At 33.6% G+C, this 26,915-nt stretch overlaps 1 protein-coding gene across 2 annotated transcripts in view; it reads right to left on the bottom strand.

Annotated features, from left to right (window-relative positions):
- Positions 1-26,915, bottom strand: part of FNBP1L (formin binding protein 1 like) — a 90,368-nt gene that overhangs the window by 41,625 nt on the left and 21,828 nt on the right. For both annotated transcript variants that reach the window (XM_006919419.3, XM_006919420.3), the window contains exon 2: positions 10,561-10,676. In XM_006919419.3, coding sequence (XP_006919481.1) covers positions 10,561-10,676 — 116 coding nt within the window. The remainder of the gene's footprint in view (positions 1-10,560; positions 10,677-26,915) is intronic.

Below are 26,915 nucleotides of genomic sequence, written 5' to 3'. Positions count from 1 at the left end.
TATTATATTTAAACTAGCTCAAACTGGGCTCAAACTGGGTTTTTCATCACTTACAGCCATGAATCTTTTCTCATACAGAGGAAAATGTAAAAGATATCCACATACAAAAGAATAAAGCTGTACCCTTCTTTACCTTACACCACATTCAAAGATCATCTCACACCTGTTGGAATAGCTGTTATCAACAGGACAAGTAATAACAAGTGTTGGAGAGGGTGCAGAGAGAAAGAACCCTCATACACTGCTGGTGGGACTGCAAACTGGTACAGCCACTATGGAAAATGGTATGGAGGTTCCTCAAAAAACTAAGAATTGATCTACCATATGATCCAGCAATCCCTCTACTGGGTATTTACCCCCAAAGACTTGAGAACACATATATGAAAAGATATTTGCACACGGATGTTCATAGCAGCATTATTCACAGTGGCCAGGACATGCAAGCAACTGAAGTGTCCTACGATAGATGATTTGGATGAAGCTGTGGTTCATATATACAATGGAGTATTACTCAGCCATAAAAAGAGATGAATATACTGCCATTTGCAACAACATGGATGGACCTCAAGATAACCATGCTAAGCAAAATAAGGCAGACAGAAAAAGTTGAAAACCACATGATATCACTTATATGTGGGATATAAACCTAAAAGCAACAAGCAAACAAGACAAACAAACAGAAACTGAAGGACACGGACAATAGACTAGCGGTTACCAGAGGGTAGGGGAGGAGCGAGGGGGAGCAGAAAGGGTAAAAGCAGTCAAAAATGTGGGGACAGAAAGAAATCTAACTATAGGCAGTGAACACACAATATAATGTGTGTGTGTGTGTGTGTGTGTGTGTGTGTGTGCGCGCGCGCGCGCGCAACTTACTGTTGAACCATATACCTGAAACACTGGCTTTCATTAACCAATGTCAATAATAATAATAATAATAATAACTCAAAATGGATTAAAAATCTAAATTAAGAGCTAATACTATAAAATGCTTCAAAGAAAGCAAAGGACAAAAGCTTCATGACATTGGATTTGGCAATTTCTTAGATATGACACCAAAAGCATAGGCAACAAAACAAAGAACAGATTAACTGGACATTAAAATTCAAAAAGGCTGTGCAGCACAGTCCACAATTAAGAATGAAAAGGCAAGCTATGGAGTGCAAGAAGAATTTGCAAATCACATACCTGGTAAGGGGTTAAAATCCAAATATATATAAAACATTTAAACCTCAATAACAACAACAAAAAAAAACCAACAAATAATCCTATTTAAAAATGAGCAAAGAACTTGATAGCATTTCTCCAAAGATAAACATATGGTCAGCAAGTGTATGAAAAAATGCTCAATATCACTAATCATTAGGGAAATGCAAATCAGACCCACAATGAGATCTCTTACACCCAACTGGGATGGCTACTACACACACACACACACACACACACACACACACACACACACACACAGAAAATAACAAGTATTGACAGGCACGTGGAAAAACTGAAACCCTTGTACACTGCTGGTGAGAGTGTCAACAACTGCAGAAAACAGTATAGCAGTTCAAAAAATTAAATACAGAATTACCATTTGGTCAAGCAATTCTTCTTCTAGGTATATACCCAGAAGAAATGAAAGCAAGATCTCAGGTATTTGTTCACAGTATATCATTATTCACAATAGCCAAAAAGCAGAAATAAACCAAATGCCCATCAACAGATAAATGGATAAACAAAATGTGGTATATACATACAATGGAACATTCAGCCTTAAAAAAGATATTCCAACACATGCCCCAACATGGATGAACACTTACGACATTATGCTCAGTGAAATAGTCAATCACATACACAAAAAAATACTGTATGATTTCATTTATGAGGTATTTAGAGTAGTTAAATTAATAGAAACATAAAGTAGAATTGCCTGGGGCTGGAGGAAGGGGGTAATGAGGACTGTTATTTAATAGGTACAGAGTTATAGTTTTTCAAGATAAATTCTGGAGATGGCTGCAAAGCAGTATGAATATACTTAACACTGCTGAAATGTACACTTAAAAATTATCTTAGGTAAATTTAATGTTAGGTACATTTTATCACAATGTAAAAAAAGGGATTACTACAAGTAATATTAGAATAAATTCTGAATATTATATTTCTTTTTTAAAGAGATATGCTTCATTCTCAATTTTTATACCTCTACCAGTGGCAGATGCTGAAATAGATAAGAAGAATAAGAGGACTTAAGTATTTATTTATGCCTGAGAAACCTAGGAGAAGAAAACCAAACAAGCTTTAATGAACGCGTAGGTAAACAAAGTTAATATCTATTCTCATTTTTTAAATGCCAGTTCCTAGTTTTGCTTTATCTTTAACATGTTAAAGATCCACTGTACCTAAAGTGTAAATAAGACAATGCATGTATAGTATCAGCTTTGAGGTCTATACACAAAGAATCTTGCAACAATTCATTGCTATTTAGGATGTGACAAGCATAACATTGCGGTTTCTAGGCAACCGCAGATCTTTCAGAGAAGTATTTGCAGGTATGTTCAAGATAGAAAACAAAGAAATTCTGTTCTGCAAATTGATGACTTCTGTTTTCCTTCTGGATATTAGATTCTTAAAAGAAAATTATAATACCTTCATAGTCCTTGATTCAAATAAGCAGTTAAATCTGTTTGATTTGCCTATATTGTATACAGGTAGGATGATGAAATAAACATTTTACCTCGGTTTAGTCACTGCTACACAATTCAAATGGCTACAAAAAAAATTATTTGGAAATAAAACCATTGAAAGAACTAAGAAATTAACTAAGTGATCTATACAGCCAGCAACATTAACAACCAAATTATTATGTTTTAGTTGTTTAAACAATCAGATCTTTTAAGTCCTTTTTACTGAAAAACTCATTATGGGAATATTTAAGAAAACTGGTTAGAAATTATTTTCTTAAGAGATTTATGTTTTACTTATTAAGTTCTGTTTCATCATTTAATCTGAGAAAAAAGTTAATATAATAATCAGGAATAGGCTTTGCAACTCTTAAGGTGTTGAGGCTGAGCATCTTTACTAGTAAAGTGTAGAGTTCACTGAATCATCCCACAAAAGTTGACTGTTGATGCTTATTACAGGACTTGTACTGTGCTCTATCAGTCTTGGAACAGCAAAGATCATCAAACTCTTGTGAAGATTAAATTAGACAGCAACATATGTAAACTGAAAATATTACTCAAAAAATCCAGTTGTTGCAAATGTAGGTTAGGTTAGCAGTGGAGTGGATAATTAAGTTGAGGTGGGTGGGTGCATTTTTTTTAGGTGTAAAAGAATGAAATGAGATAAAAACAGAGCTCTATAGAACACAAAAACCACAGGAATAGAAGAATGCCAATGATCAAAAACAAACAGCTAAAATATTCTGATACATATGAAGTCCAATCCAAATATATCATGAAAATATAGTTATATGACTTAAGGTTCTCTAATTGCCATGATGTTGCCTCTCCTCTGATACATCATCAAGAGAAAATAGCTAACAGAGTTAAGACGAATATTAAAGGCAAGAATCAGAGGGAACTAAAATAACATTACGCCATCCCTAACTCCAATTTATAACAGGTTATAGAAATAATAAGAGTAAAAATATTAATCTTAAATTCCCATGATTAAAAAAATGAACACTTTCTAAAAGAGTTTTTACAAACACCCAGAAACTATCTTAATGTCTCTTAAGAAGGAAATGAATACAAACAGGGCTTCTTAAAAGGTTCTTTCTTACCTTCTCTAATGAGATAAATATTTTCTTAAAAAGAAAAACTTCTAAAGTATTAACCTTTTTTTGTACCTGTTTTTACCTTTATGGAAAAACATACTAGACCTAAATTCATGAAGCACAAAATTTAATTTATATTTTAATCAAATTTCTATAATTGTTACATTATAAACAGACGTGTTTGTTAGTTAAAAAGAGTATGTTATGTAGCTTTTAGATAATTTATTATTTCCTGTAGTAAAATACTTTAGAGACCCAAAGATGTGTCTGTGGTACTAGGCACTAGTGACAGAAAAAAATCCTCCTCAATAGAGAATTATTCATTTTCCCTATGCTGATAGGCGGCATAATGTAATACTAAGAGCCCAGACTCTGCAGCCAGATTTGAATCCAGCTAGCTCTTTCTTAACCTCTTTGTAAGTCAGTTTCCTAATAAATAAAATACTGACAACTCATTGGGTTTTTATGAAAATGAAATGTATTACTATGTATAAAAGCACTCAAAAAAGTACTGACACTTTATATGCTACATAAAATACAAAAAAAAAAGTGCTTGCTCTGTGCTAGGCACTGTTCTAGAAGCTAGGAATAAACCGTGTACAGAACAAACAAAAATCTCTTCCTTCTGTGGAGCTGACATTTTGGTAGGGAGATTATATTCTAGAAATAAGAGGCAAAAATTATTTAGCCAATAAATCACCTGATTTGGACACCCAGATTTGTACCCAGGCAGGCTTAGTAACAACATAACAGGGACTGACAGGGATGAAAGAGTTTCCACAGAATCCAATTCTATGAAGAAAATTAATCTAAACCCCAAAATGTGGGAACCAGTTTCTCCTGCTTGTATCCAGATGCCACTATTAGGGTTTACTACACTAAGCAGCTGACCAAAAACTCAGTATGCCAAAGCAGTTGAGAGTTAAACCATGGCCGACCAAAGAACAAAAGTATCTCCAATTTCAGAAAGTCAGTACAAAGGTGAACTCCCTGGGTTCTTCTAAGACTAAATTGAGTGATATAGAAATAAAATTCTAATAAAATGGCATGAGAAAGTAGATGCTAAACAGAAAATAGAGACTGCTATTTTTTGGATTATTGTATATCCAAGACTACCCTAAATATTTGGTGCAGCTCTTAGTAAAACAACAGCCTCATCACAACAAGGTACAATTTGACCCTTGAACAATGGGGGTTTGAACTGTGAGGGTCAAATGAAAAACATCTGCATAAGAGTATACCGTTGCAATTTGAGGGTCAACTGTATATTACACAAATGCTAGTACCGATAGAAAGCAGTACTTGGTCAAAGGTTCAGCATATGGTCAGAGATCCTAATTTCTAAACTAAACTAAAACACAGATCACTCAATTATTTACTCAGCTCTAGAGGTATCAGCTATGTTGCCAAGCTTGGTAAGGGTACAGAAATGAACATAAGACCAAAAAGAATTTGCGGAGATTTCTGCTCTGGTTAAGATAAGAGTAGCTTTTAGGCTTCTGTCATCCAATCTATTTCTCTTGCAACATGTGAACCAAAATGAAATGGTGGAAGTAGGATAATACAATTTCATACAGCAGTCTCTAAGACAGAACTAATGCTGTAATTATTTTTACTAGAAAAAATAAAACGATACATGTATCATGGATACAGAGGTTTTGTTTTTTTTTACATAGAAATTTTAGTTAATCTTTGCCATACAAATACAACTGTATAAATTTATTAAAAGAATGTTAAGATATCAGAAAAAAATGACTGATTTCAACTTTATGACTGCAAACAAAAAAGACACTCTACCAAGTTATTTGAAGTCACTGTTTACCATCAATCAAAATGGACATTATTCAATTGTCTCTAACTATGTCTCCATACATAATCAGTTGCTTTATTTTCTATTTATTCCCATCCCCAAATCACTACCAAAAGTCAACCAATATCAAAAATCAAAATTAAACCAAAGCCATCAAAACAGACAAATAGAAAAGAAAGAAAATATACTGGGAATACCAAAAGTTGAGAAATTTTAATCTTGCAATATATTTAAAATGTAAAGTTTTAACATTCTGAATATAGTTATTTAGGAGGAAAAATAGCTTCCTACTATGAAATTGTCCTCTGCAGTAGCATAAACAGGAGGGAGCTAACCAAAAAAGCTTTTCCATTAAAGAAGAGGAATTAAATAAGGGAAACCTCTTCCTTTTGGATAAAACAGACACTATAAAGAGCAGCTGATAATAAAATCATTTACTAAGTTTTCATCCAAAGTAGCAAATCTCAATGTAGAGGGATAGGAGGGAGTAGGTGGTTTCAAGATGCCTCTTCCCATCTAGTCCTTATTGGAAGGCCAATACCCCTGCTCGTGTTGAGAATCACTGCAAATGAGAGGCACTATTAGGATGAAAATGTGTCAAATTTCTTTAGTGTGATGGGACAGAAAAAAAGATGCAAATCATTGGTTTAGAGCATCTGTACCTAATAATCTTTCTCACTACAAAATTATATTTTTCATATCATGTAATTGTGGGTTCTAGTCACCCTTGCTTCAATGAAGTGGTGTTCAAATCTCTCTTTGCAAGTAAGTGGAAATTATAATGATTATTATTAGGCACAAAACAGAAAAGTAAACAAGTCTGCTGTTTGATTAGTGTCCTATTATTCTGGTAAAACCTTGGCGATCCTGAAATCCTTCAGGCCTGAGTTATTCTGGACAGTTAAATATTCCAGATTGCAGAAGTATTACCTTATAAATTACCAATTTTTATTTTATAATTTGTTGTAAGATTTTTTGAAGTATACCATCTTCTTTGCTTAAGAACAGTGTTTTAAACTATAAAATAATACACAGTTATTGAAAAGACTTCAATAACCCAAAATATAAGTTAACGAGTTCCTTCCCTTACCATTCCCCACTCCTATTTCCCAGGAGGTAACCACTATAAAACAACTTGGGGTGTATCCTTCTAGATCTCTTCAGAACACCTAAAAATTTTACGCATAACTGTACGCACAAACTGGAGTAAACAAGAGGGAGATCTTGCGGTACATTCAGTTCTGCAACTTGCTTTTTACACTAATAGACTGAATAGTCTTTTAAGTTTAAATATCCTGGTATACCTGACTTATTTGAACACCATATTCCACAGTATTTTTTCAACATTTCCTTATTGACAGGTACTTTTAGGCTGGAAACTATTTTACCTGTTTTTTTGTAATATTTTTATCTTTTCTTTTATTGTCATTTCACACTGCCATTACTGTATCACCAACAGCATTTCTTCTTCTCACTTCTATTGGAAAACTTGGAAACCAGAGAACTTACTATGCTAGAATTGAGATCAAATTAAAAATTAAATGAGGAAAGTTTTCACTGCTCACATGTGAATATAATTTTGATTGCTATTTTAACTTCTCAGAGGTCTTTAATGCTTCTAGATTCTTGAGGGGTAAAGCTCCCAGATCACAGGTGAAATATCACTATTATTACTAATATACTAATAGGTTCTGTTTATATTCTCAAATGGAAAATACTTTATTTAAAAAAAACCAGAGGAAGCAAATGAATCAGGAAATTAGCATGATGCCATTATTTCAGTAAATGTCATAATAGTATGTGCATCATTACAAAAATATTATAATCTATCCATCACACTTGTCTAATTCCATCCCTATACTCAGTCAGTTGATTACATAAACCACTACTACTATAGTAGATGCTTGTGGTTTTTGTTTTAATTAAAAACTACTGGGGTGACACTGATTAACAAAATCAACATTCAACAATAAGTTGTATATATATTGCACTGTGTTTTCACCATCTAGTTAGATTTCCTTCTGTCACCAAATATTTGACCCCTTTTACCTCTATCTCACCCCAGCCCCTCTTCCCTCTGGTAACCACTAATCCATTGTCCATGGCCATGAGTCTCTGTTTGTTTGTCATGTTTGTTTGTTGTTTTCAGTTTTATATCCTACATGTGAATGAGTTTGTTTGTCATGTCTGTTTGTTGCTTTCAGTTTTATATCCTACATGTGAATGACATCATATGGTTTTCAATTTTTTGTTTGACTTATTTCGCTTAACATGATTATCTCAAGATCTATCCATGTTGTCACAAATGGCATTTTATCTCTTCTTATGGCTGAGTAATATTCCATTGTACATATGTACCACAGATTCTTTATTCAATCATCTATTCTAGGATACTTTGGTTCCTTCCATGTTCTGGCCACTGTGAATACTGCTACTATGAACACTGGGGTGCATGTATCTTTGTGGATAAATGTTTTCAGATTTTTTGAGTAAATACCCAGAGAGGGATTGCTGGATCATATGGTAATTCAATTCTTAGTTTTTTGAGGAACTTCCACACTGCTTTCCATAGTGGCTGTACCAATTTATATTCTCACCAGCAGTGTATAAGGGTTCCTTTTTCCTCACAACCTCTCTAACACTTGTTATTACTTGACGATAGCCATTCTAACAGGTGAGAGATGGTATCACATTGTGGTTCTGATTTGTATTTCTCTAATAGCTAGTGAAGTTGAGCATCTTTTCACGTGTCTGTTGGCCATTTGTATGCCTTCTTCGGAGAAGTGTCTGTTCAGGTCCTCTGATCATTTTTTAACTGGATTTTTTTACTGTTGAGTTGTATGAGTTCTTTGTATACTTTGGTTATTAGGTTCTTGCCAGAGGTGTTGTTTGCAAATATATTCTCCCATTTGGATGGCTGCCTCTTTGCCTTGTTGACAGCATTTTAGTTACAGTCCCACTCATTTATTCTTGTTTTTATTTCCCTTGCCTTGAGATCAAATTCATAAAACTCTCTCTAAATCCAAGGTCCATGAATTTAGTATCTACATTTTCTTCTATGAAATTTATTTTCAGGTCTTATATTCAAATCCTTGATCCATTTTAATTTTGGGGTATGGTGACAGACAACAGTTTAGTTTCATTCTTTTGCATGTGGCTTTCCTTTCTTCATTGTATGATTTGGGCTCCTTTGTTGAAAATTATGTGTCCATATATATGGGAATTTACTTCTGGACTCTCAATTCCATGTGTTTTTCTGCCAATACTATGCTGTTTTGATTATTGTCACTTTGCAGTATAATTTGAAGTCAAGCACAGTGATACTTCCAGGCATTCCCCCCGCCCCCCAGGATTGCTCTGGGTATTCACGGTCTTTCAATTTCTTTGTATCTTCTTCAATTTCTTACAATAGTGTCTTATAGTTTTCAGTGTATAGGTCCTTCATGTATTTCGTTAGGTTTATTCCTAGGGATTTTATTCTTTTTGTTGCAATTGCAAAAGGAATTATTTTCTTTCATTTATTTTTCTGAAAATTCATTATTAGAATAAAAAATGCTATGGATTTTTGAGCACTGATTTTTTTATCTTGAAACCTTACTGTATTTTTTTGTTATTTCTAAAAGTGCTTTAGTGGAGTCTTTATGGTTTTATAGAGAATATCATATCATCTGCAAAAAGTGACAATTTGACTTCTTCATTCTCTATTTGGATGCCTTTTATTTCTTTTTCTTGTCTGACTGCTCTCACTAGGACTTTCAATATTATATTGAATGGACACGTGTGGTTTAATAACTCAAATACTCCCTTCCTTCTGTGAGCCACTACCGTAATTTTTTTGTGTGCAACTATTCCTCCCCCATCATTAGCTATAAAAGTCATTCTCATTTTCTCATCTTGGTGAACTGTTCAGGATAAGCATATAACCTAACCAGGGTCAGCATGACAAAAGGAGACCTTTGCTGGAATTTCTAGAGAAAGGAAGCTGGTACGAGCTTGTACTCTGCTTTCCCTCTATCCCCTTCCTCTCCCTTCCTTTACTTCCTTTCTTCCCCTTTTCCTTTCCTCTCACCTCCCCCAAATGAATAACAGAGAAGACCATCATTCTTCCCCAGGATGTGAGGGTATGAAGATATGAAATATAGAACTAAGGGGGAACAGAAAGGATGGTACTGAATGGAACCTGAGGACAATGGCAACAAGGGAAAACAGAGCCCAGAAATGGATGGCTGGACACATTTGACTCCAGAATCAAAATATGCCTAGATTTTTTAGTTATGTGTGCCTGTTCAGGTTGGATTTTCCATCATGTGGAATATGAAGAATCCTAACGCCTATTGTTAGAATTTTATATTGATATCTAGTCTTTGGACTCCAAGTATCATTTTTATTGAATAATTTCAACAAAACTACTTGTCAAGTTGTGGTCTAACAATGATTTTCTGCTTGAACAAAATCTTAAGATCAATTCCATTTATTTTAAGACTAAAACCATCCCTTTAAAACTTTTATCTTCTAACACATTTTCCAAAATTACTTTCATCAACAATATATATGATTTTTAACAGAAAGAAACTCAGCACAGCACATTCAATTTCCAAGTCTTAGAAACTGAAGAAATCTTCAATGTTTTGGGAAGATTACTAAAGCAAAAAAAACAAAAACAAAAAAAACAAAAAACAAAAAACCATGAAGTACAGAATTTCTATCTGGGTTATTTCTTTTTCCTGGCATTTTGCTTTCTGATTCTAGGGTTTTGATTATCTTTCTGGAATGAAAGCTACTCGTAATCTAGTTAGCTAATATTCCTTGTGGTACCAGGCAACGATTTAATTAAATCGATCATTAAAACAAGCTAGTTACATAATTCAATCTAATTCTGATGAAAAACAGAATTTAGCCTCTGGTATAGCACATTTACCTAACATCCAACTTTTTACTCATGTAATTTCACTTCTGAGAATTGAAAAAAATTTTAACTTACCTCAATTGTTTTGCATAGTTCTGTTCAATTTCTATCCTCTCTTTAACAAATTTGGCATATCTTTCCAAGAAGTCAATTCCCCATTGGGTATGCTTGTCTAAGCTGTCGAACTGATCCTAGAAAAAGAAAATAAAAGCACACTGAAAAGTCTAAAATTTTATCCACAAATGTTTTAACCAGCTTCTGATATTTGTCCAGAGAGTCAAAGAGGTACAAAAGGAAAGACCTAGGCTCTTCTGCTGTTCTCTACCCATCTCATCCTTTAAGACCTAGAGAGAAGTAGGTTCATCAGCATAAATCATACTACTATATGCCTGGATGCTATTACACCTGAGGTTTCCCCTGGCTGCAACACCCTCTCCTGTCAACTTTTCGCAATTAACTCTTATTCCTCCTTTGAGATTCAATTGAAGTACTATGTCCTCCAGAAAATGGCCCTAAACTCTCAGATTGGGTAAGTGGTCTTTGTCTGGGTCCCCAAGGCTCCCTAAAAATTACTCTTATTTACTTACAATACTACGCTGACGGCAGGAACCATGTATTATTCAACTCTGAACTCCCAAGGCATAAGCATCCTGCCTGGCACCACAACAAGCACTCGATGAAGATCTGTTTAGCTGAACACAGTCAAATATAACTAGGTTCAAATTCTGGGTTCTGCATTTAGCAGATGTCTGATGTTGGGCAAGTAAGTTACTAATAAGGCTCTTTGAACTTTTCCCCCCTTAAAATGGGAGTCCCATCACCCACCTCAATAGGATTAGGTTGGTGTCATTAAGTGTCCTGCAATGCAGTAAACACAATATTAACACATAATAAAGTATCGTTGTCCCACAAGCCTGTTTCAATCCTCAAAAAATATTCCCTTCCACCTGTTGCCTGAGAAACCTTCATTCCCTATCCCTTAAAAGTAATCTCCAAATTGACTAATAACTTGGTATTCTCTCCCTCTCCCATACTGAAAGTCTATAATGCTGACAAAATATTCAAATATCCCTTTCTACATCTCTAGCTGTTTTTTCCTAAATAACCCATGGTTTGATCACATTTTTATTTACAAATGAATTATTTTCAAGTATTTGCTTTTAATCTCTTTTCCTGTCTATATTTTCTTAAGTCATTTAAAAATTCTACTGGTAAAGGCAAATTCTCTCCAAACAGCAGAGACAGAATTTCATCTGGCTTTCACAGTTTGGTATTACTATTCTAATTCTACTGTTTCATGCACTTTTCATCATTTGGCTTCCAAAGTAGACTTGAAAACAGCAAGAGAATGAACTACTCAGTAAACTTAATTGAAATATTGATACTACTTCCTATTATAAATTGGAATTCTCTTTTAAATCAAAAAACTTTCAATAAAATATTTGAAAAAAAGAACAGTCTGAAGCTGAAACAATCATCCTTCATTTTTCTAAAATACTTCAAAAGTTTCTTCCATCTTCATCAAATTTTACATTATACTTTATCTTCTAAATGAAATCTCCAAATTTTTATTACAAACTCCTCTCACATCAGTAAAAAATCTGAACACATACCTCTATTATATGTATATTTATTTATAAATTATATATGCTTCACTATTATGTAATTATGAAATCCACAAAAATAGAAATTTTAGAAGAAATGAAAATGAAATAAGCATTATTTTAAAATAGTTACTTATTTAACAAACAAAAGCCTTTGAGCCATGACTTTTTAAAATATTAACAATTTTAGTGGGTACAATGACTTGACTATGCTTCATTATATGTTTCATTATTTCTAAGATCTTGGTTAATTCTTAGAGGCAAAATAATCTGAAGGCCTTGGTTCTTAAACTGTGACATTGTTTTTAGTGGCTGTCACAGCTGGGGACTAGTAAAGTGTCACATTTCTTATTTTTAGATAACTTATAGAAGTTCGAGGCTCTTTTCTCCTTATCTCAGTGGATCATCCTGTGTGCTCTAACTTTAAAGAATCCTGCTTTAAATTATAAGTTATCCTTTACCTGATCTATATCAAGTCCTCCCTACCCTACTGATATGTTCTTGCTATTTTTCGTTATCTTTACCTTCTCTTGTATCCATATAAAATTCCAGTTTTCTACTTAAGTTAATCGCCTTCTAAAGTAAATTAAAAATACATGGCTCCAAATTTACATATTCCCCTTGGTCTATTTCAAGCACTTTCAGGATTCCCAGAAACAATTAAATCATCTAAAGAATTTGGTATCTAAGACCTGTGTCAGACTGTTTTAAGAAATTAAATATCATTCCTATATTCTCCGATACTCAAAATCATTCATCCTGTAATTTCACTGGACAGAACCTTAGACTATATCTATATATGAACTCTCCAAAAAGTACACTTCAAGTTGGTCACCATAACAAATACATAAAAGCTCAACTAATTGGAATACTGAAAAACTATGGTCAAATTTTATTTTTCAGTTACTGAAGGTTAAGTTACAAACTATAAAATCTCCTTGGATACAATTTTAATTTTTAATGTTGATTTCTAAAATATTCAAAAATATCAATGGAAGCTGTACAAGCTGAAAACATTGGAGAAGCCCAATAACTGAGATATTTATATTTGACTACAGTTTTAACACACTTTTTAAGTAAACAGATTCCAAATAAAAGCCAACTAAAAAATACAGTAATCAGCATTTAAAGGCAGATATACACATTTGACTACAAGTGAAGCAAAGTTCTCGGCTTTGTAACCATTTTGAGAAAAAAATATTTGACTTGAAAAAAAGTACCTCTAAAAGACAGAAGTCTTGAAACAGAAAACTTTAAATATTATCATTATATAGCCATATTATAAATTAATTTTTGCCTCAAACAGTAAATCCACAAATAAAATTACAAATAAGGATTTATGTTGCACAGACTTAATGTTATGACATTTAAAATACAAAATAAACTTTTTAAAGTGAATATATCCTCAAGATTTTACATCTTCATAATAAAACAAAATATGAAGCTTGGCCCAGTTCAAAATGCTTGCATCTCTTTTAATAGCAAGCTTTCTCTTAGATCTGCAGTTGGGCTCAATGCATTCAAGCTTCAAGACAAGCTTTGTAATTTTAGCCTTTTTGTAGAAAATCAGCTTAGTCCGCCCACCATAACCATTCTGCTTCCTGCCATACAAAAAATGCCACTTTCCCTGCGCATACAAAAAATCCTTGCCCTTCTTGTATTGTGTCACTTTGTGGGGTTGGTGTTTGCCACACTTCTTATAGAAAGTTTGGCAGGTTTTAGGAACATTCACCATGTTTGTGAGAGTGCTACTGGCAAGGAAAACCAGAAGAAATATTTTTTAAGATATATTTAATCCACTGAATAACATTACCTAGGTTTTCAACTAGACATACTAATTACATTAATATATTACATTAAGAAATTACATTAGTACATTAAGAAAGACTGTAAAAATTACAAACTCTAAATATTCAAAAGTGGGTGATTTAAAGATTGAAAAGAAGTGAGCACAGGAACTAATTTAGCAATATTTCTACAAATAAGGCAAAGTATATAGTAAGAGATACAAACAAGATTCATACTTGAAATGTTAAAACAGTCAGTGAACAAATGTTTTAATTCTGTAATTTTACTAGATATTTTACTTTTTCTCTAAGCAGAACTCGACAAAAACAGATCAATTTTAAAACTGCAAGAAAACTTCACCATAAAATTGGTCTTGGTCTCATTACTCTGAATCCAAGAAACATTAGATAACAAAATAAAAGTTTTTCATTTTTATATACCAGTTTCCAAACAATTAATCAAATACCTTCCTTCATTTGCTCACAATGATTTTAGTATTTTTATAAGATGCAATGACTTAAATGTTAAAACTTCATCACACAGCCTAGCAAATACAAGGCACTTATTTGCTGATTGAATAACCATTCTATCTGTATAGTACTTCTATATTTACCAAGTATTTTCATGTATCTTAGCAGATGTCACCTACAAAACTCTACTGATTAGGCATTTTACAAATGAGAAAACCAAGTTTCTGACATTATGAAATTCAACCAATGTTTTGACTCTAAACCTCATTTTTTTACTACTACAATACACTATTATTTGGTTTTTAAAAAAAAAAAAGCTTAGTAATTAATGCTTATTAGTAAATAATGGTTCCAGACCCTTCATTTTGTAAATATGGAAGCTGATAGTCAGAATGCTTAAGTGATGTGCCCATAGCTGGCTAGCAACCAAAACTGGATGGGGGCTAGATAGAGTCTCTCTTAAAATTACTGTCAGTTTTATATTTTTAGAATGCAAATGAATAACTGTTGTGAATAGTTATTAAAAATGGTGTACCTCTTCTACTAAGAGAGAAAGATAAGGCTAAAAAGACTGTCGGTCACCGGAGAGTTTTGATGAAAGGAACAAATCAAAAATCTCAGAGTCAGAAATTACCTAATACAAACACACACCGAATACTTAAATTCTGTTTACAACATTCTTGGTAAGTCACACAGTCTTTCTTTAGTGACCATACCATTAGTGATCAAAACAAAAACTCTAGAAGCATGAGAAGATGGCTGGAGACTGATAAACGGTTTTTACTACCACAAAATAAAGTAGAAAGCTCTTAATTCAAATAAGAATCAAAATCATAAAAGCCTTAGGTCTTCAAAGGTAATACTCTCCAATCTCTTTAGGTTCAAAGCCTGAGATCACACTTCTCCCTAATCTATTCCACCTTGGACTATGGAAAATGTTGAGGAAAGGCCCAAGACAAACTAAAGTGAAAGAATCTAAGCAGTACTCTAAAATTATGAATTAGAAATAAATGAGATTAAGTCATCAAAATAGGAAACTTATCTTCATTTCACTATTCTACCTGTAGCACTGTAGCATTGCTCTTATTTCTATGGATTTATTATAGATTGCTAGCTGAGTCTAACTTCTTCCATCTCTTTGCCTTAATTATCCATCCCCCACCTCGTTTTCCAACCAATTCGTTTTTACCACAGTTTCTGTGCAATGCATCTCCCATTTCATTATCTCATATTTAAATTAAAGAAAGCTCTCATTTTTCCTTCCTTTAAATGTTTTTTTTTTTTTTAATTTATAAAGTGTTTAGAGTTACTTTACCTTATTCATTTGGGAACACAAAGAAAACATTTTAAATTAAAGCTGGCAACAACACCAACTTAAGTCCACACTAATCAGTATAAATCAAATGAATTATATGCTGCTCCAAGGGTCTACTATATAATAATGTTAATAAATACTATATTTACTCAATCTTCTTACTTTTATCTTTTATGACATCTTCAATGTAGTTCAATTTTAAAAACTACTTTATGTATCATAAAATGTTATAATTTTTTTAGAAGTCACTATTTAATATTCAATTCTTGTTTTTCTAATTACTTTGACACAGACTTGCATCCAAATGAAGTCCCAATAAAGTACTTCTGGTAAATCACAAGGGTCACAATTGTTTTAAAAGACTTTCTTCTCTAAAAAGCAGAATAATGACTTTGCTGTCCTAGTTTGGGCTTACTCTTTGACTCTGATTTTCTGCCAAAGTTTCTCTAGCACTTCTGAATACCAAAGTACTGCCAAAAACATTTTTAAGATCTAACACAAATGACTTTTCTCATTCTTTGATTCATATAGGGCTGTAGAAACTTTTTCTTTTTGTTTAAGTCTCATGGAGCTAAGAAATAAATTTATATTTCAGGGTCAAGAACATCTACCCCCAAAGTAAGTTGAGGAATATTTTAAGTTTTAAAAAATCAATTTAATTATTTGGATTTGTTTCCTCATGGTTCTGTTTTTAAAAGACAGATGCAAATGTGAATATGTAAACTCGCCTGACATTTTTTAGTTTTTAATTAAAAATTTTAAGTAAATTTTAAATTAAGTTCTTAGTGACTTCAAAATCTATCCAGATGATCCTTCCAATACCCTACAATGTAGTTTTTACTTCTCCTCCTATGACTTTCTCCTCTGCTCTACCTCAGCAACTTGCTCCAATGGTCATTTCCATTGTCATTAGCAATAACTGAACACCCCCCACTTCCTCCCAATAAATTTCAAGAATCTCATTTTCAGGTAGCTAGCCCTGCCTGTCAACTCACTCTAGTACCCTAAGGCCAAAATTTTTTTTGACCCCATAGAGACCTCGATCCACTGATCCTGACACATTATTATTAATATCTCTCACTCCTCTCCTGTCTTCATTTCCACCTTTACACAGCTTGAATAATGAGGCATCTTTATAACCACTTCTTGCAAATGGCCTCACTCCCCTTGCCCTCTCTTGCTTTGCCAAATTTCAACCCTAGTTTTATATTCAACTCTTCACCCCACACCCCTTTCCATCCTGTTGAAGAAAGATGAAAAGAAAAATAAATAATTAATTAAAATGCATGGAGGTAGGGTGGGTGGGAGGAAGGAAAGACAGAAGAGAAGATGGATGGACAAACTACACTGACTGGTCATACTTTGAAGTTTGTGCCTATTAACCTAATAGGCTTTAATGCCTAACCTATTTGCTATCTATCCCATTATCCTAGCCAACTATCTCATACCTTCTTTCAACTTAAACTTAAACCACCTCCTATCCATCTCACTCTCAGCCAGTACTCTTAACTTTCCTCCTTCAGTAAAGAAGCAATCAGAATTTCTCACTCTCCAACTCTATTTTTACCACAAACACCTACATGCTTTTATTCTGCTTTCCTGCCTATCGCTTTGGGTAAACTGTCCACAACCCCAGTGCTTCTGCTTACTTGAAGAACTAGTGCTGTTTCAAGTTTAGCTGTTAAAATGTTTAAGACCCTAAGCCTGTATATGCTTGACATATTCCAGGAAGAAGCAAACTCACAGCTGAATGAACAGAGAGAAGAGTAGCAGAAGTTGAAATGGAGGTGTGGATCGCATGTGCTTTATCTTCCACTGTAGGGGCTTAGCTTGAACCATGAGATCCCTGTTGCAGACTATAAAAACACTGTCCCACAAGCCCTCCCCCTTGCTTCCTTCTAACAGGGTTAGAAACAGAACATCAAAGCTGTCAATGCTGCTCCATGAACAGGAATATGGGATGGACTGACTGAAAATATCGAGCAGAAACTGGCTAGGTGAGGTATAGAGCAGGGGTCGGGTCCCCAACACCTGGAACTGGGGTTGGAACCAGGCTAATCAGCAGGAGTTAAGTGGCAGGTCAGCAAGTGAAGCTTCATCTGTATTTGCAGCCACTCCCCAGTGCCATAGCATCACTGCCTCAGCTCCACCTCAGATCCAATTCAGATCATCAGGGATTAGATTCTTATAGAAGCACGGTCCCTAGCGCCAAGAAGGCTGGAGACCGCTGGTGTAGATCACCGTAATAGTGACTGTCAGGAGGGAAAGTCAGCCTGAGTATCAGTAGGAATACAAAATAAAGATGGAGATATAATGGACATAAGGGATTATCATAGTAATGTCATTTTGGCTACTGCATGCTGGAGCAGTGATCAGATTAAGAAACTTTGTGGTATCCATTAAAAAGACAGAGAGAGAGGGTGTTTAACATGGAGAGGGTATAGAACTGCATAGTCAGCATTCTGACTGGAAATTTGTTTCTGGTTCCGCTGACCCTATCTGGCAGAAAGGGCTCTCTCTGGCATTAAACTGATGGAAAACATAAAACTTATCTATGTTTTACATCATTACAACCTGAAAGTATTTCCCAAGCAGGGTAGTGTGGTAGGCTCCACACTACCACAGAAAGCTTTTACTACAGTGGCCGTGACACATAGTACTCATTAAGGTAGTTTCTACGGACCTGTGCCCTTGTACAGAACCTTAGGTCCTCAATGAAAAATTTATAGCAATGTTCTCTGAAGATCATCAAGCTAGATCTGGAAGGACTGTAGTGCCCTCTAAATACATAATGCTAGGGAAACAGGCTCCCCTGTGCTGAAACAGGTCAGTGGCTGATTGGGATGTGATCTATGCACTCAAAATTGAGGTGCTGTGAGAGGGAATCCATTCCCAAGCACCAAAGATAGTGCTACTGTCAGAGATAAAAAAAAAAAAAGAAATTCCTCCTGAACCGTATACTCTGTTTCTTACAGGAAATTCAGCTCCATTATAACCTTACAGAAAAATCATTAAAAATGTAGTCTATAGTTGACTGAAACATCATTATGTGGCACATGACTACTTTGGATGTCTCATATATAAGTGGAATCATACAGTATTTTATTTGTCTTGTTACTGGGTTATTTCACTTAGCATAATGTTTGCAAGGTTCTTCCATATTGTAGCATATGTCAGTTTCCTTCCTTTTTAAAGCTAAATAATATTCTGTTGTATGTGCATACCATTTTGCTTATCCAATTCATCTGTCAATAGACACTTGGGTTGCTTCTACCTTCTGTGTATTATGAAAAATGCTATGAACGTAGATGTACAAATATCTCTTTAATCCTCTTCTCATTTAGAAAAAAAAAGTGCAGCCTGTTGGCAGCATTCATTTAGTATCACACATAGGAATGCTACGTTTTCTAGGATTTGACACTGAGATAGCACTACTGAAATGCTATCAATAGAATGATGTCATTTGTTTCTAAAGACTATCAATATACTAGACCGATGCAAAAATAATAAAAGCGAGATATTTCATGGCAAACTTTGAGAGTAAAGTTAGGACTGTAATCTGTGAGTTATCTTGGGGCAAATGCTGCAGCCACAAGTGCCACCAGCGAGTATTCTCATGGCATACACAGAAAGGGTTAAAACCCTGCTTTAAATTCTTTTGGGTATACACCCAGAAGTGGAATTGCTGAATCATACGGTAATTCTATGGTTAATTTTTGAGGAACTGCCATACTGATTTTACAGTGGCTGTACCATTTTACATTCCCACCAACAGTGCACAAGCGTTCCAATTTCTCCACATTCTTGCCAACACTTGTTATTTTCTGATTTTTCTGATACAGCCATCTTAATGGGTATGAACTGGTGTCTCATTGTAGTTTTGATTTGCATTTCTGTAATGATTAGTGATCTTGAACATCTTTTCATGTGCTTACTAGCCATCTGTAGATCTTCTTTAAATAAATGTCTCCGCAAGTCCTTTGCCCACTTCTTAATAGGGTTCTTTGTTGTTGTTGAGTTGTAGGAATTATTTATATATTCTGAATGCTAATTCCTATTCAGATATATCATTTGCAAACATATTCTCCTAGTCTGTGGGTTGCTTTTTCACTATATCATATTGTTCTTTAATGCATGAAAGTTTTAAATTTCGATGAAGTCCGATTTATCTTTGTTTTGTGGTCCGTACTTTTGGCGTCATATACAAGAAATCACTACCAAATCTAATGTCATGAAACGTTCCTCTATGTTTTCTTCTAAGAATTTTATAATTTTAGCTTTCACATTTAGATCTTTGATTCATTATTCATTTTGAGTTAATTTTTTACATGTTGAAGGTAAAGGTTCATCTTCATTCTTTGACGTGTGACCCTCCAGCTTTCCCAGAACCATTAGTTGAAAAGATCCCATTAAATGGTCTTGGTGCCTTTGCTGAAAGTCACTTGATCATATATGTGAAGATTTATTCTGGACTTTCTATTGTTTACCATACTATAGCTGTGTAACAAGTTTGAAATCAGGAAGAGTAACCTCCTCAAGCATGTTCTTCTTTTTGAAGATTATGCTGGCTATATGGTTGACTATTCCCCTGAGGACCCATATCAATTTTGGAATTGATTTTTCTATTCTGCAAAAAATTTCATTGTGATTTTGAATTACACTGAATCTGTAGGTCACTTTGAGTAGTATTAAAACCTTAAAAATATTAAGTCTTCCAATCCATGAACATGGATGTCTTTGTCTCAATTCTTCAGCAGCATTCTGTAGTTTTTGATGGATAAGTCTTTCATCTCCTTGATCATTTATTCCCAAATTTTTTATTCTTTTTGATGCTATTATAAATGGAATTGTTTTCTTAATTTCCTCAGATTGTTCATTGTTAGTGTATAAAAATCCAATTGATTTCTGCATGTTGATTTTGTACCCTACAATTTCAATGAATGTATTAGTTGTAAAAGTTTTTTGTGGAACCTTTAGTATTCTTTATCTATAAGATCACATCACCTGCAACCAGAGATAATTTTACTTCTTCCACATGAGGAAAGATTGAAGAAATAAAATGGAGTCACTATGGTCAAGCCGCTAAATTTTTAAAATTAAGTAGGATGAGCTATGAGGAAACAATTCTTGCTTTTACCTAAGAACTTAAACTTTTTAATTTTTTAATTGTGCCTGGAGATATCTAGATATATTAACCCTACAGATAACCCTCTCATAATCCTCTGAAGAACTTAGAAAAGTATGTTTATGTGGCCAGACTACCTGGCACCCATTATCCAGACTGTGTGACATCTAGCTGATGACCATTCTGAACTAATCCAAGGGTTTAGAATGGAGGATTGATTTCTTCTCAAGAATGTGACTTTTATTATAAAAACTCTCATCTTTCCTTTCTTCTTTGGAACACGCTAGGTATTAGGTATTAGGTATTGCCTAGTTGCCATCTCGATTTATAAATTCAATGACCCTTAAATAAATCTCTGTCATTTATTTCTATCCAAAGCTTCCTGACTCTTCTGTGCTCAGTAGACACTTTCAGGTTTGGGTATCTTTTTCCGCATAATTGCTCTGGCTAGAACTCCCAACACAATGTTGAATAGAAGTGGCAAAAGCAGGCATCCTTGTATTGCTCTTAGAGGGAAAGGTTTCGATCTTTCACCACTAAATCTGTTAGCTATGGGTAAGCAGATAAATCTTAAACTGGGTCCTGAAAGATAGGTAGATTATGGACACCTAGAAGAAATGCATTTCAAGAGAAAAGAACTACATAATCATAAGCAGGAAGAGAGAAAAGAAAGTAATTTTTTAACACTTCTGTTAAAATCAGCCGAGATCAAAAAGGACAAATTCTCTCTATCCTTGTCAACCAATCAAATCATATGATACACAAGATACAGAAATCCCTGTGTGTTGCCAATCTACAAATTCTACTGAGCAAGATGTATATTACTAACTAGTGATAAAACCCTGTGAAATGCAACAGCATAAACTCCTCTTGCATTTGGAAAATGTCTTTCTGGGTTCAATATAGAGACTATCTTTTTTTAAAAGTGGCCATCTTTTCAGAAAGAAAAACATCAGGCTAATTTCTGAATTTCACTACGTAGTTCTTTGGTTAGTCACACTTGAAGGTTTTTCTTAAGCTACAAATTTCTAAAGAACAGATCATGTATAAAGCTTGATATAAAATACTTTCAGAAAGGCAACAAATTTTTAAAACTCTTATTCTGTATGCCTCTAAAGTAATTAAATTCACTAAAGTTCTTTTTTATGAATATTCAAATGTAAAAGTTTATGCAGTGCTTTTTAAAATTATATAATTTTCTTTTTATTGCAAAATGTATCAAACCTGTAAGAGTATATGCAATGAATATGTACAGTTTCTACTAACAAAACCATATATTTTCTGTATTTATTTCATTTAATACTAAAATACTAATTTTAATACAAGTATTACTTATTTTGGCATTTACTTCATTTAATATTAAAATATCAGTTTTAGTACCAGTACTTTAAAGTATTCAGAATTCAGTAGCTCCTTTTAAAAAACCAGTGAAACTAAAGCATTTAAAATACAGATTATAAATACATTTTATAAATATAAAATTAAATATATTACAAAATGGCAAATATAAATATAAATTTAAAAAATGTGAATGTGAAACATATATGGTTATTTTAACATAAACTAACATGTAACAACGCATTCTAAAATGAACTATACTGTACATACACTGGTGACCATTTAATGACAAAATCTCAAAATAAAATTTCATCAGACCTTTTTTAAAGTAATCTTCCACTGCAAGAGCCAATAGATCATTTTTACTATGCATATTCTCACGCAAAGTTTTCCAGTATGTGCTGATACCCTCTCTGAAGAGAGCAGTGAGGACACAGCTACAAGCTAACACTACATATTTTCTTCTGGCAATTTACCCTTCAAGTAATCTCATGTCTTGCAAACTTCTGAGAAAATCTTTTAACAATCTTTTGTTTTCTTAACAGGAACTTTTTTACTGATAGAGAGCTATAGCTATTACTTCAAACTAACATTTTTGGTTTGGTCTTTATCTCCTTTAATTTCATCATGTAGAGAGACAGAAGTTCCAACACGGTGACCTATATCATTTTCCGTACTTTCATGTTCATATTCTACTTATTCAGAAAGTCTGTGAATTAAATTACAATTATTCCTGCTACGGAGCTATAGTTTCTTCCTCTTGAAATGTATGGGGTTATAGAACAGTGACCTTTGTTTAAAATTCTAATCTGGGCACACCTCAAGATGCAAATGATTCAGATTTTTGAAATTCCAAAATAACTACATTACACCCATAAAAATAGTGGTAACATCAATACATTAAAATAGCACGTGGTATATCAGACCAAACATCAATACTGCAACTATGCACAAATAGTATGTTAATGTTGTCTGTGTTCACTTAAAAGATCTATTCAGCTTTCAGTAAACTAAAAGCTTTAAGTATAGGATCTATTTATAATTCTTTGCATCGCACACCTACCTCACTATCATTTACTAGCTCTTGATCTCTGAGCCTCAGGCTCCACAGTTGTAGAACTAGATTCTAAAGTGAGAACATTAAGTGAAACTTAAATAAAGCATTCAACACAGTGCTTTAGCATTGGTGGCTATTATTATTCATTCATTTAATTCAACAAGTGAATGAATGTTGAGCTTGACACTTGAGATACAATGTGTATTAATCAAATAATCACAAATTCTCCTTCATTTCTATTGGCTAGTACTCCCAGAATAATAATTAAGTACAGTAATGATAGTTAACAATTTTTAGTGGTCAGATTCATATATGTGAAACTGAATTAACATTCAGGTTTCATGTCTTCAAAGGAGCTCAATATACAAATGTTGTAGTTACAAAAAAAGTTAAAGGATGATTGTTCTCTGCAGGAGTCCTTTAAAATATTATGCATTCTTAGCACAATTAAAATGATTTTATTGATCTAAAATAAATTTACATACTATCACACAAATCTAGAACTTGAACCCAGGGTCATTTAGTGGTTACTTAAGGGTAAAGCCAGGACTACAGTTAACTACCCTAAATCTAATTTTCTTTATATTATACTCTTTTGCCCTGGCTTGGATCTCCTGGTCATTCTGCTCTCATCATTGTCCTTGCTACCTACTATTCTACCACTGTTCCTCTGTCCTCACAGCAACAACACAATACATATTTGTGGAGTTGACATTTTATTCTTTGTCCTGAGACCAGAGAACATGATTAGCAAAAAGGAGAGTGAAGAACAGAGCCAATTTTTATGTATATGCATTCATATTTTAACATGAAAATTATCTAAAACAGTGCAAAGCATCCCTTTACGTAGTCTGATTTATTGGCTTTTTTCTGCCGAGCTCATTTTTCCAAATACTCTAGTCTCTTTCCTTTTCCCCTGTTTTAGACTCAATCTACTCCATAAGTACAAGTTTAAGTATGAAATCTAATCATAGGCCTTTATGGCTAGAAGAGACTTCAAAGATCAGCCTATTTACAGATGAGGAAACTGAAGCCTAGAGATTAAACTATTTGCCCAAGGTAACAGAGCTGAGTAACAGAGCTGAATCAAGGATCCAGATGTCTTAATTGGTTTTTCCTGTTTTGCGCCTTCAAATCAGTTCACTTAGTTAAGTAAATGCTCTCAGACTGTATTATTAAAGAGAGCAAATGGGGTTCCTGGCTGTAATCTAATCTGAAGAGATACTTAGTTGTTGGTATATTCATGAGAATAATTCCCAAGAGTGACCTCATACTACTTTTAGCATTTATTTATGTTTTAAATACTGAGATAATTTAACTATATCTGTAGATGCTCTGTCACATTTTGGAAGAAGCAGAAGTGGTACAGATAAATTTCATGGTTTATTTTCAGAGTGGTACTGGAAAGTCTTAATATTTAGAATTAAAAACTATAATGTTAGTATTAAAGTAAATTTTTATATGGCAGATAGAGAAGTATTGCACATCAATCAGAAGAGTCTCTAAGATTCAAATCAGGAATATTCAGAAAATATGCACGATATGTGCTCAGGATTCAGATTATCTATTTTGCAGATGTGCTAAGAATGGTACATCTCACCTCAATAGGTGAAATGTACTAAGAACAGTAGTATGCCAGGATCTGTAGTGTTGGCCGGAACTAGGAAGCAGTCTTAAAGCCACAGTTTTCCAGGGGGATTAAAATATTTAACAGAGGCAAGATAATCAATAAGAAACTAAGGCTAAAACTTAAGTTTTTACCAGGGATCACCATAGCATATAAGGTATTATTACTTAGAGTTACTATCATAGCACAAGTCTGGAGAATGTGATGTATTCTAAGCCCTGTGATTTTAAAGTTCTATAAGAATAAGCTAAGAAACTACTTAGCATGGTGTTTGTGCATAGTAAATACTCAGTGAATGTGTGAATAACGTCAATTTTTACTTTAAAACATTTTTTAAAACTATTTTTCTTCCAGTCTTGGAACAGGTTTTGAGGTTCTAAGAAATGTACACAACTGAACACAGGATAGGGTTAAGAGGTTTAAAATATCACACTCGTGATTTCAACAAAGGAACCTTTTCCTTGTTGAAATACTCAAAACAAAGTAGATAATATACAGCTCTTTCTCAGTTATCAAGTTATAGAAAAGAACAGTATTGTGTATGATTTAAGTCCCTAAATTTGACTCTAGAACACAGGTGACATTGTTTTCATAGATTTACTTTCCAAATGTTTTCCTTCAGCTGGTATCGATATTAATGTGCATTTTTTCGTTTTATATCTGTTCATTTTGAGAGAACTGGCTGGCAGATGAAGAGTAATCAAAGACTGAACATTTGCCACTAGCAGGGTCTACAGGAGACAGAATAGCAGTCTAGAGTCAGATCTTGAAACCGAACTATATGGGTTTGAAACCCAATCCCACCTCCCACTGGCTCTTAGGCCTTGCCCAAACTTCTTAATCTGTGTCCCACTTTCCTCATCTATAAAGTAGGAAATAATACTACTACCTCGTAGGGTTTTTATTAAAAGTAAATGAATATGTATAAAGCATATGTGGTAAGTGTTTAATATATTACTTTTATTAATTTGGAACAACTAAGTACTGACTGTAGTTGTACAGAACCTTTTGGTTTTTTTAACTGAATATTTTTCTAATTCTCATGAAGATATCACATATACAATGATATAACAAGTTATAGCAAACATTCAATACATCAAAAATCTTGATCTTATTTTAAACAAACTCTGAAAGTTTTTTTTCAAAGGTGGCATGTGCCCTAACTTTTAAATCAATTTAAACATGCTACCAGATGAGATTAATAGTGGGAAAAGCAAGCTGCCACAGCCCTAAACATCTGCACATGTTCTTATTGGATATGCCAAAAATGCAAAGCCTCGACTGCTCTTTCTTTACCTGAGAACCTAATGACTTTTTAACTTTTCAAAGGAGCTTTGTGTTGCCAGCATGATACAAGTTTTTAAGGAGGAATGACTGTCCTTCCTTGAGATTACAGATGCAGATTACAGATTAGATCTTTCAGTGATTTTAATTTTTGTGGCTATACAAATATCGGATTTTTTAAATTTAATGTCCCTGTAAAAATAGAAGTTTCTCTTTGCAGACTAGTATTTGAATATAGTCAAATTTTTTAATTATAAGCAAATTGAGTTCTATTTTCTTACTTTTGTTCTTGCTAATAATGTCAAGGAAGAATATAGAAGCTATAAAAATTAAATACAGACTACACAGAAACTTTATCTCCTAATAGCAATTATGAGTTAATATTGGATGCTGAACAATCTTTGGCTTACTTGAACATAGAAAAATGCATTCCAGATAGTTAAGAAATACTGTTGCTCAGTCATTATATATGTACTTCCATGCAATTTTCTTTGAAAAAATTCAGATTTTTAAAAATGACTAAAACGAAATAGATGAGTTAATTGCTTTAAGGAACTCACTAGCAGATTTCCTTGAGAATAAGCTGTCTTCATTCATTTTAACTCAGTAAAAATCTATCAAAGGCCTGCTGCTATATCTTAGAGGTATTCAGATCACTTAAAATGCTTTTAAGTTTACAAAAATTAAGCTTGTACCCAACTTTCATGAAGATTTAAAGAAAAATCTGTTTAAATACATGTAGATATATGGCAGACTTGAAAACAGATATACAATCCTCACTAGTTAAAAAACAATTGGTCTACAAGATAGTTCTCAACCAGG

The sequence above is a fragment of the Pteropus alecto genome, unplaced genomic scaffold, assembly GCF_000325575.1.
Source record: "Pteropus alecto unplaced genomic scaffold, ASM32557v1 scaffold25, whole genome shotgun sequence".
NCBI classification, from domain to species: Eukaryota; Metazoa; Chordata; class Mammalia; order Chiroptera; family Pteropodidae; genus Pteropus; species Pteropus alecto.
This window is presented reverse-complemented; position numbering and strand designations above follow the sequence as displayed.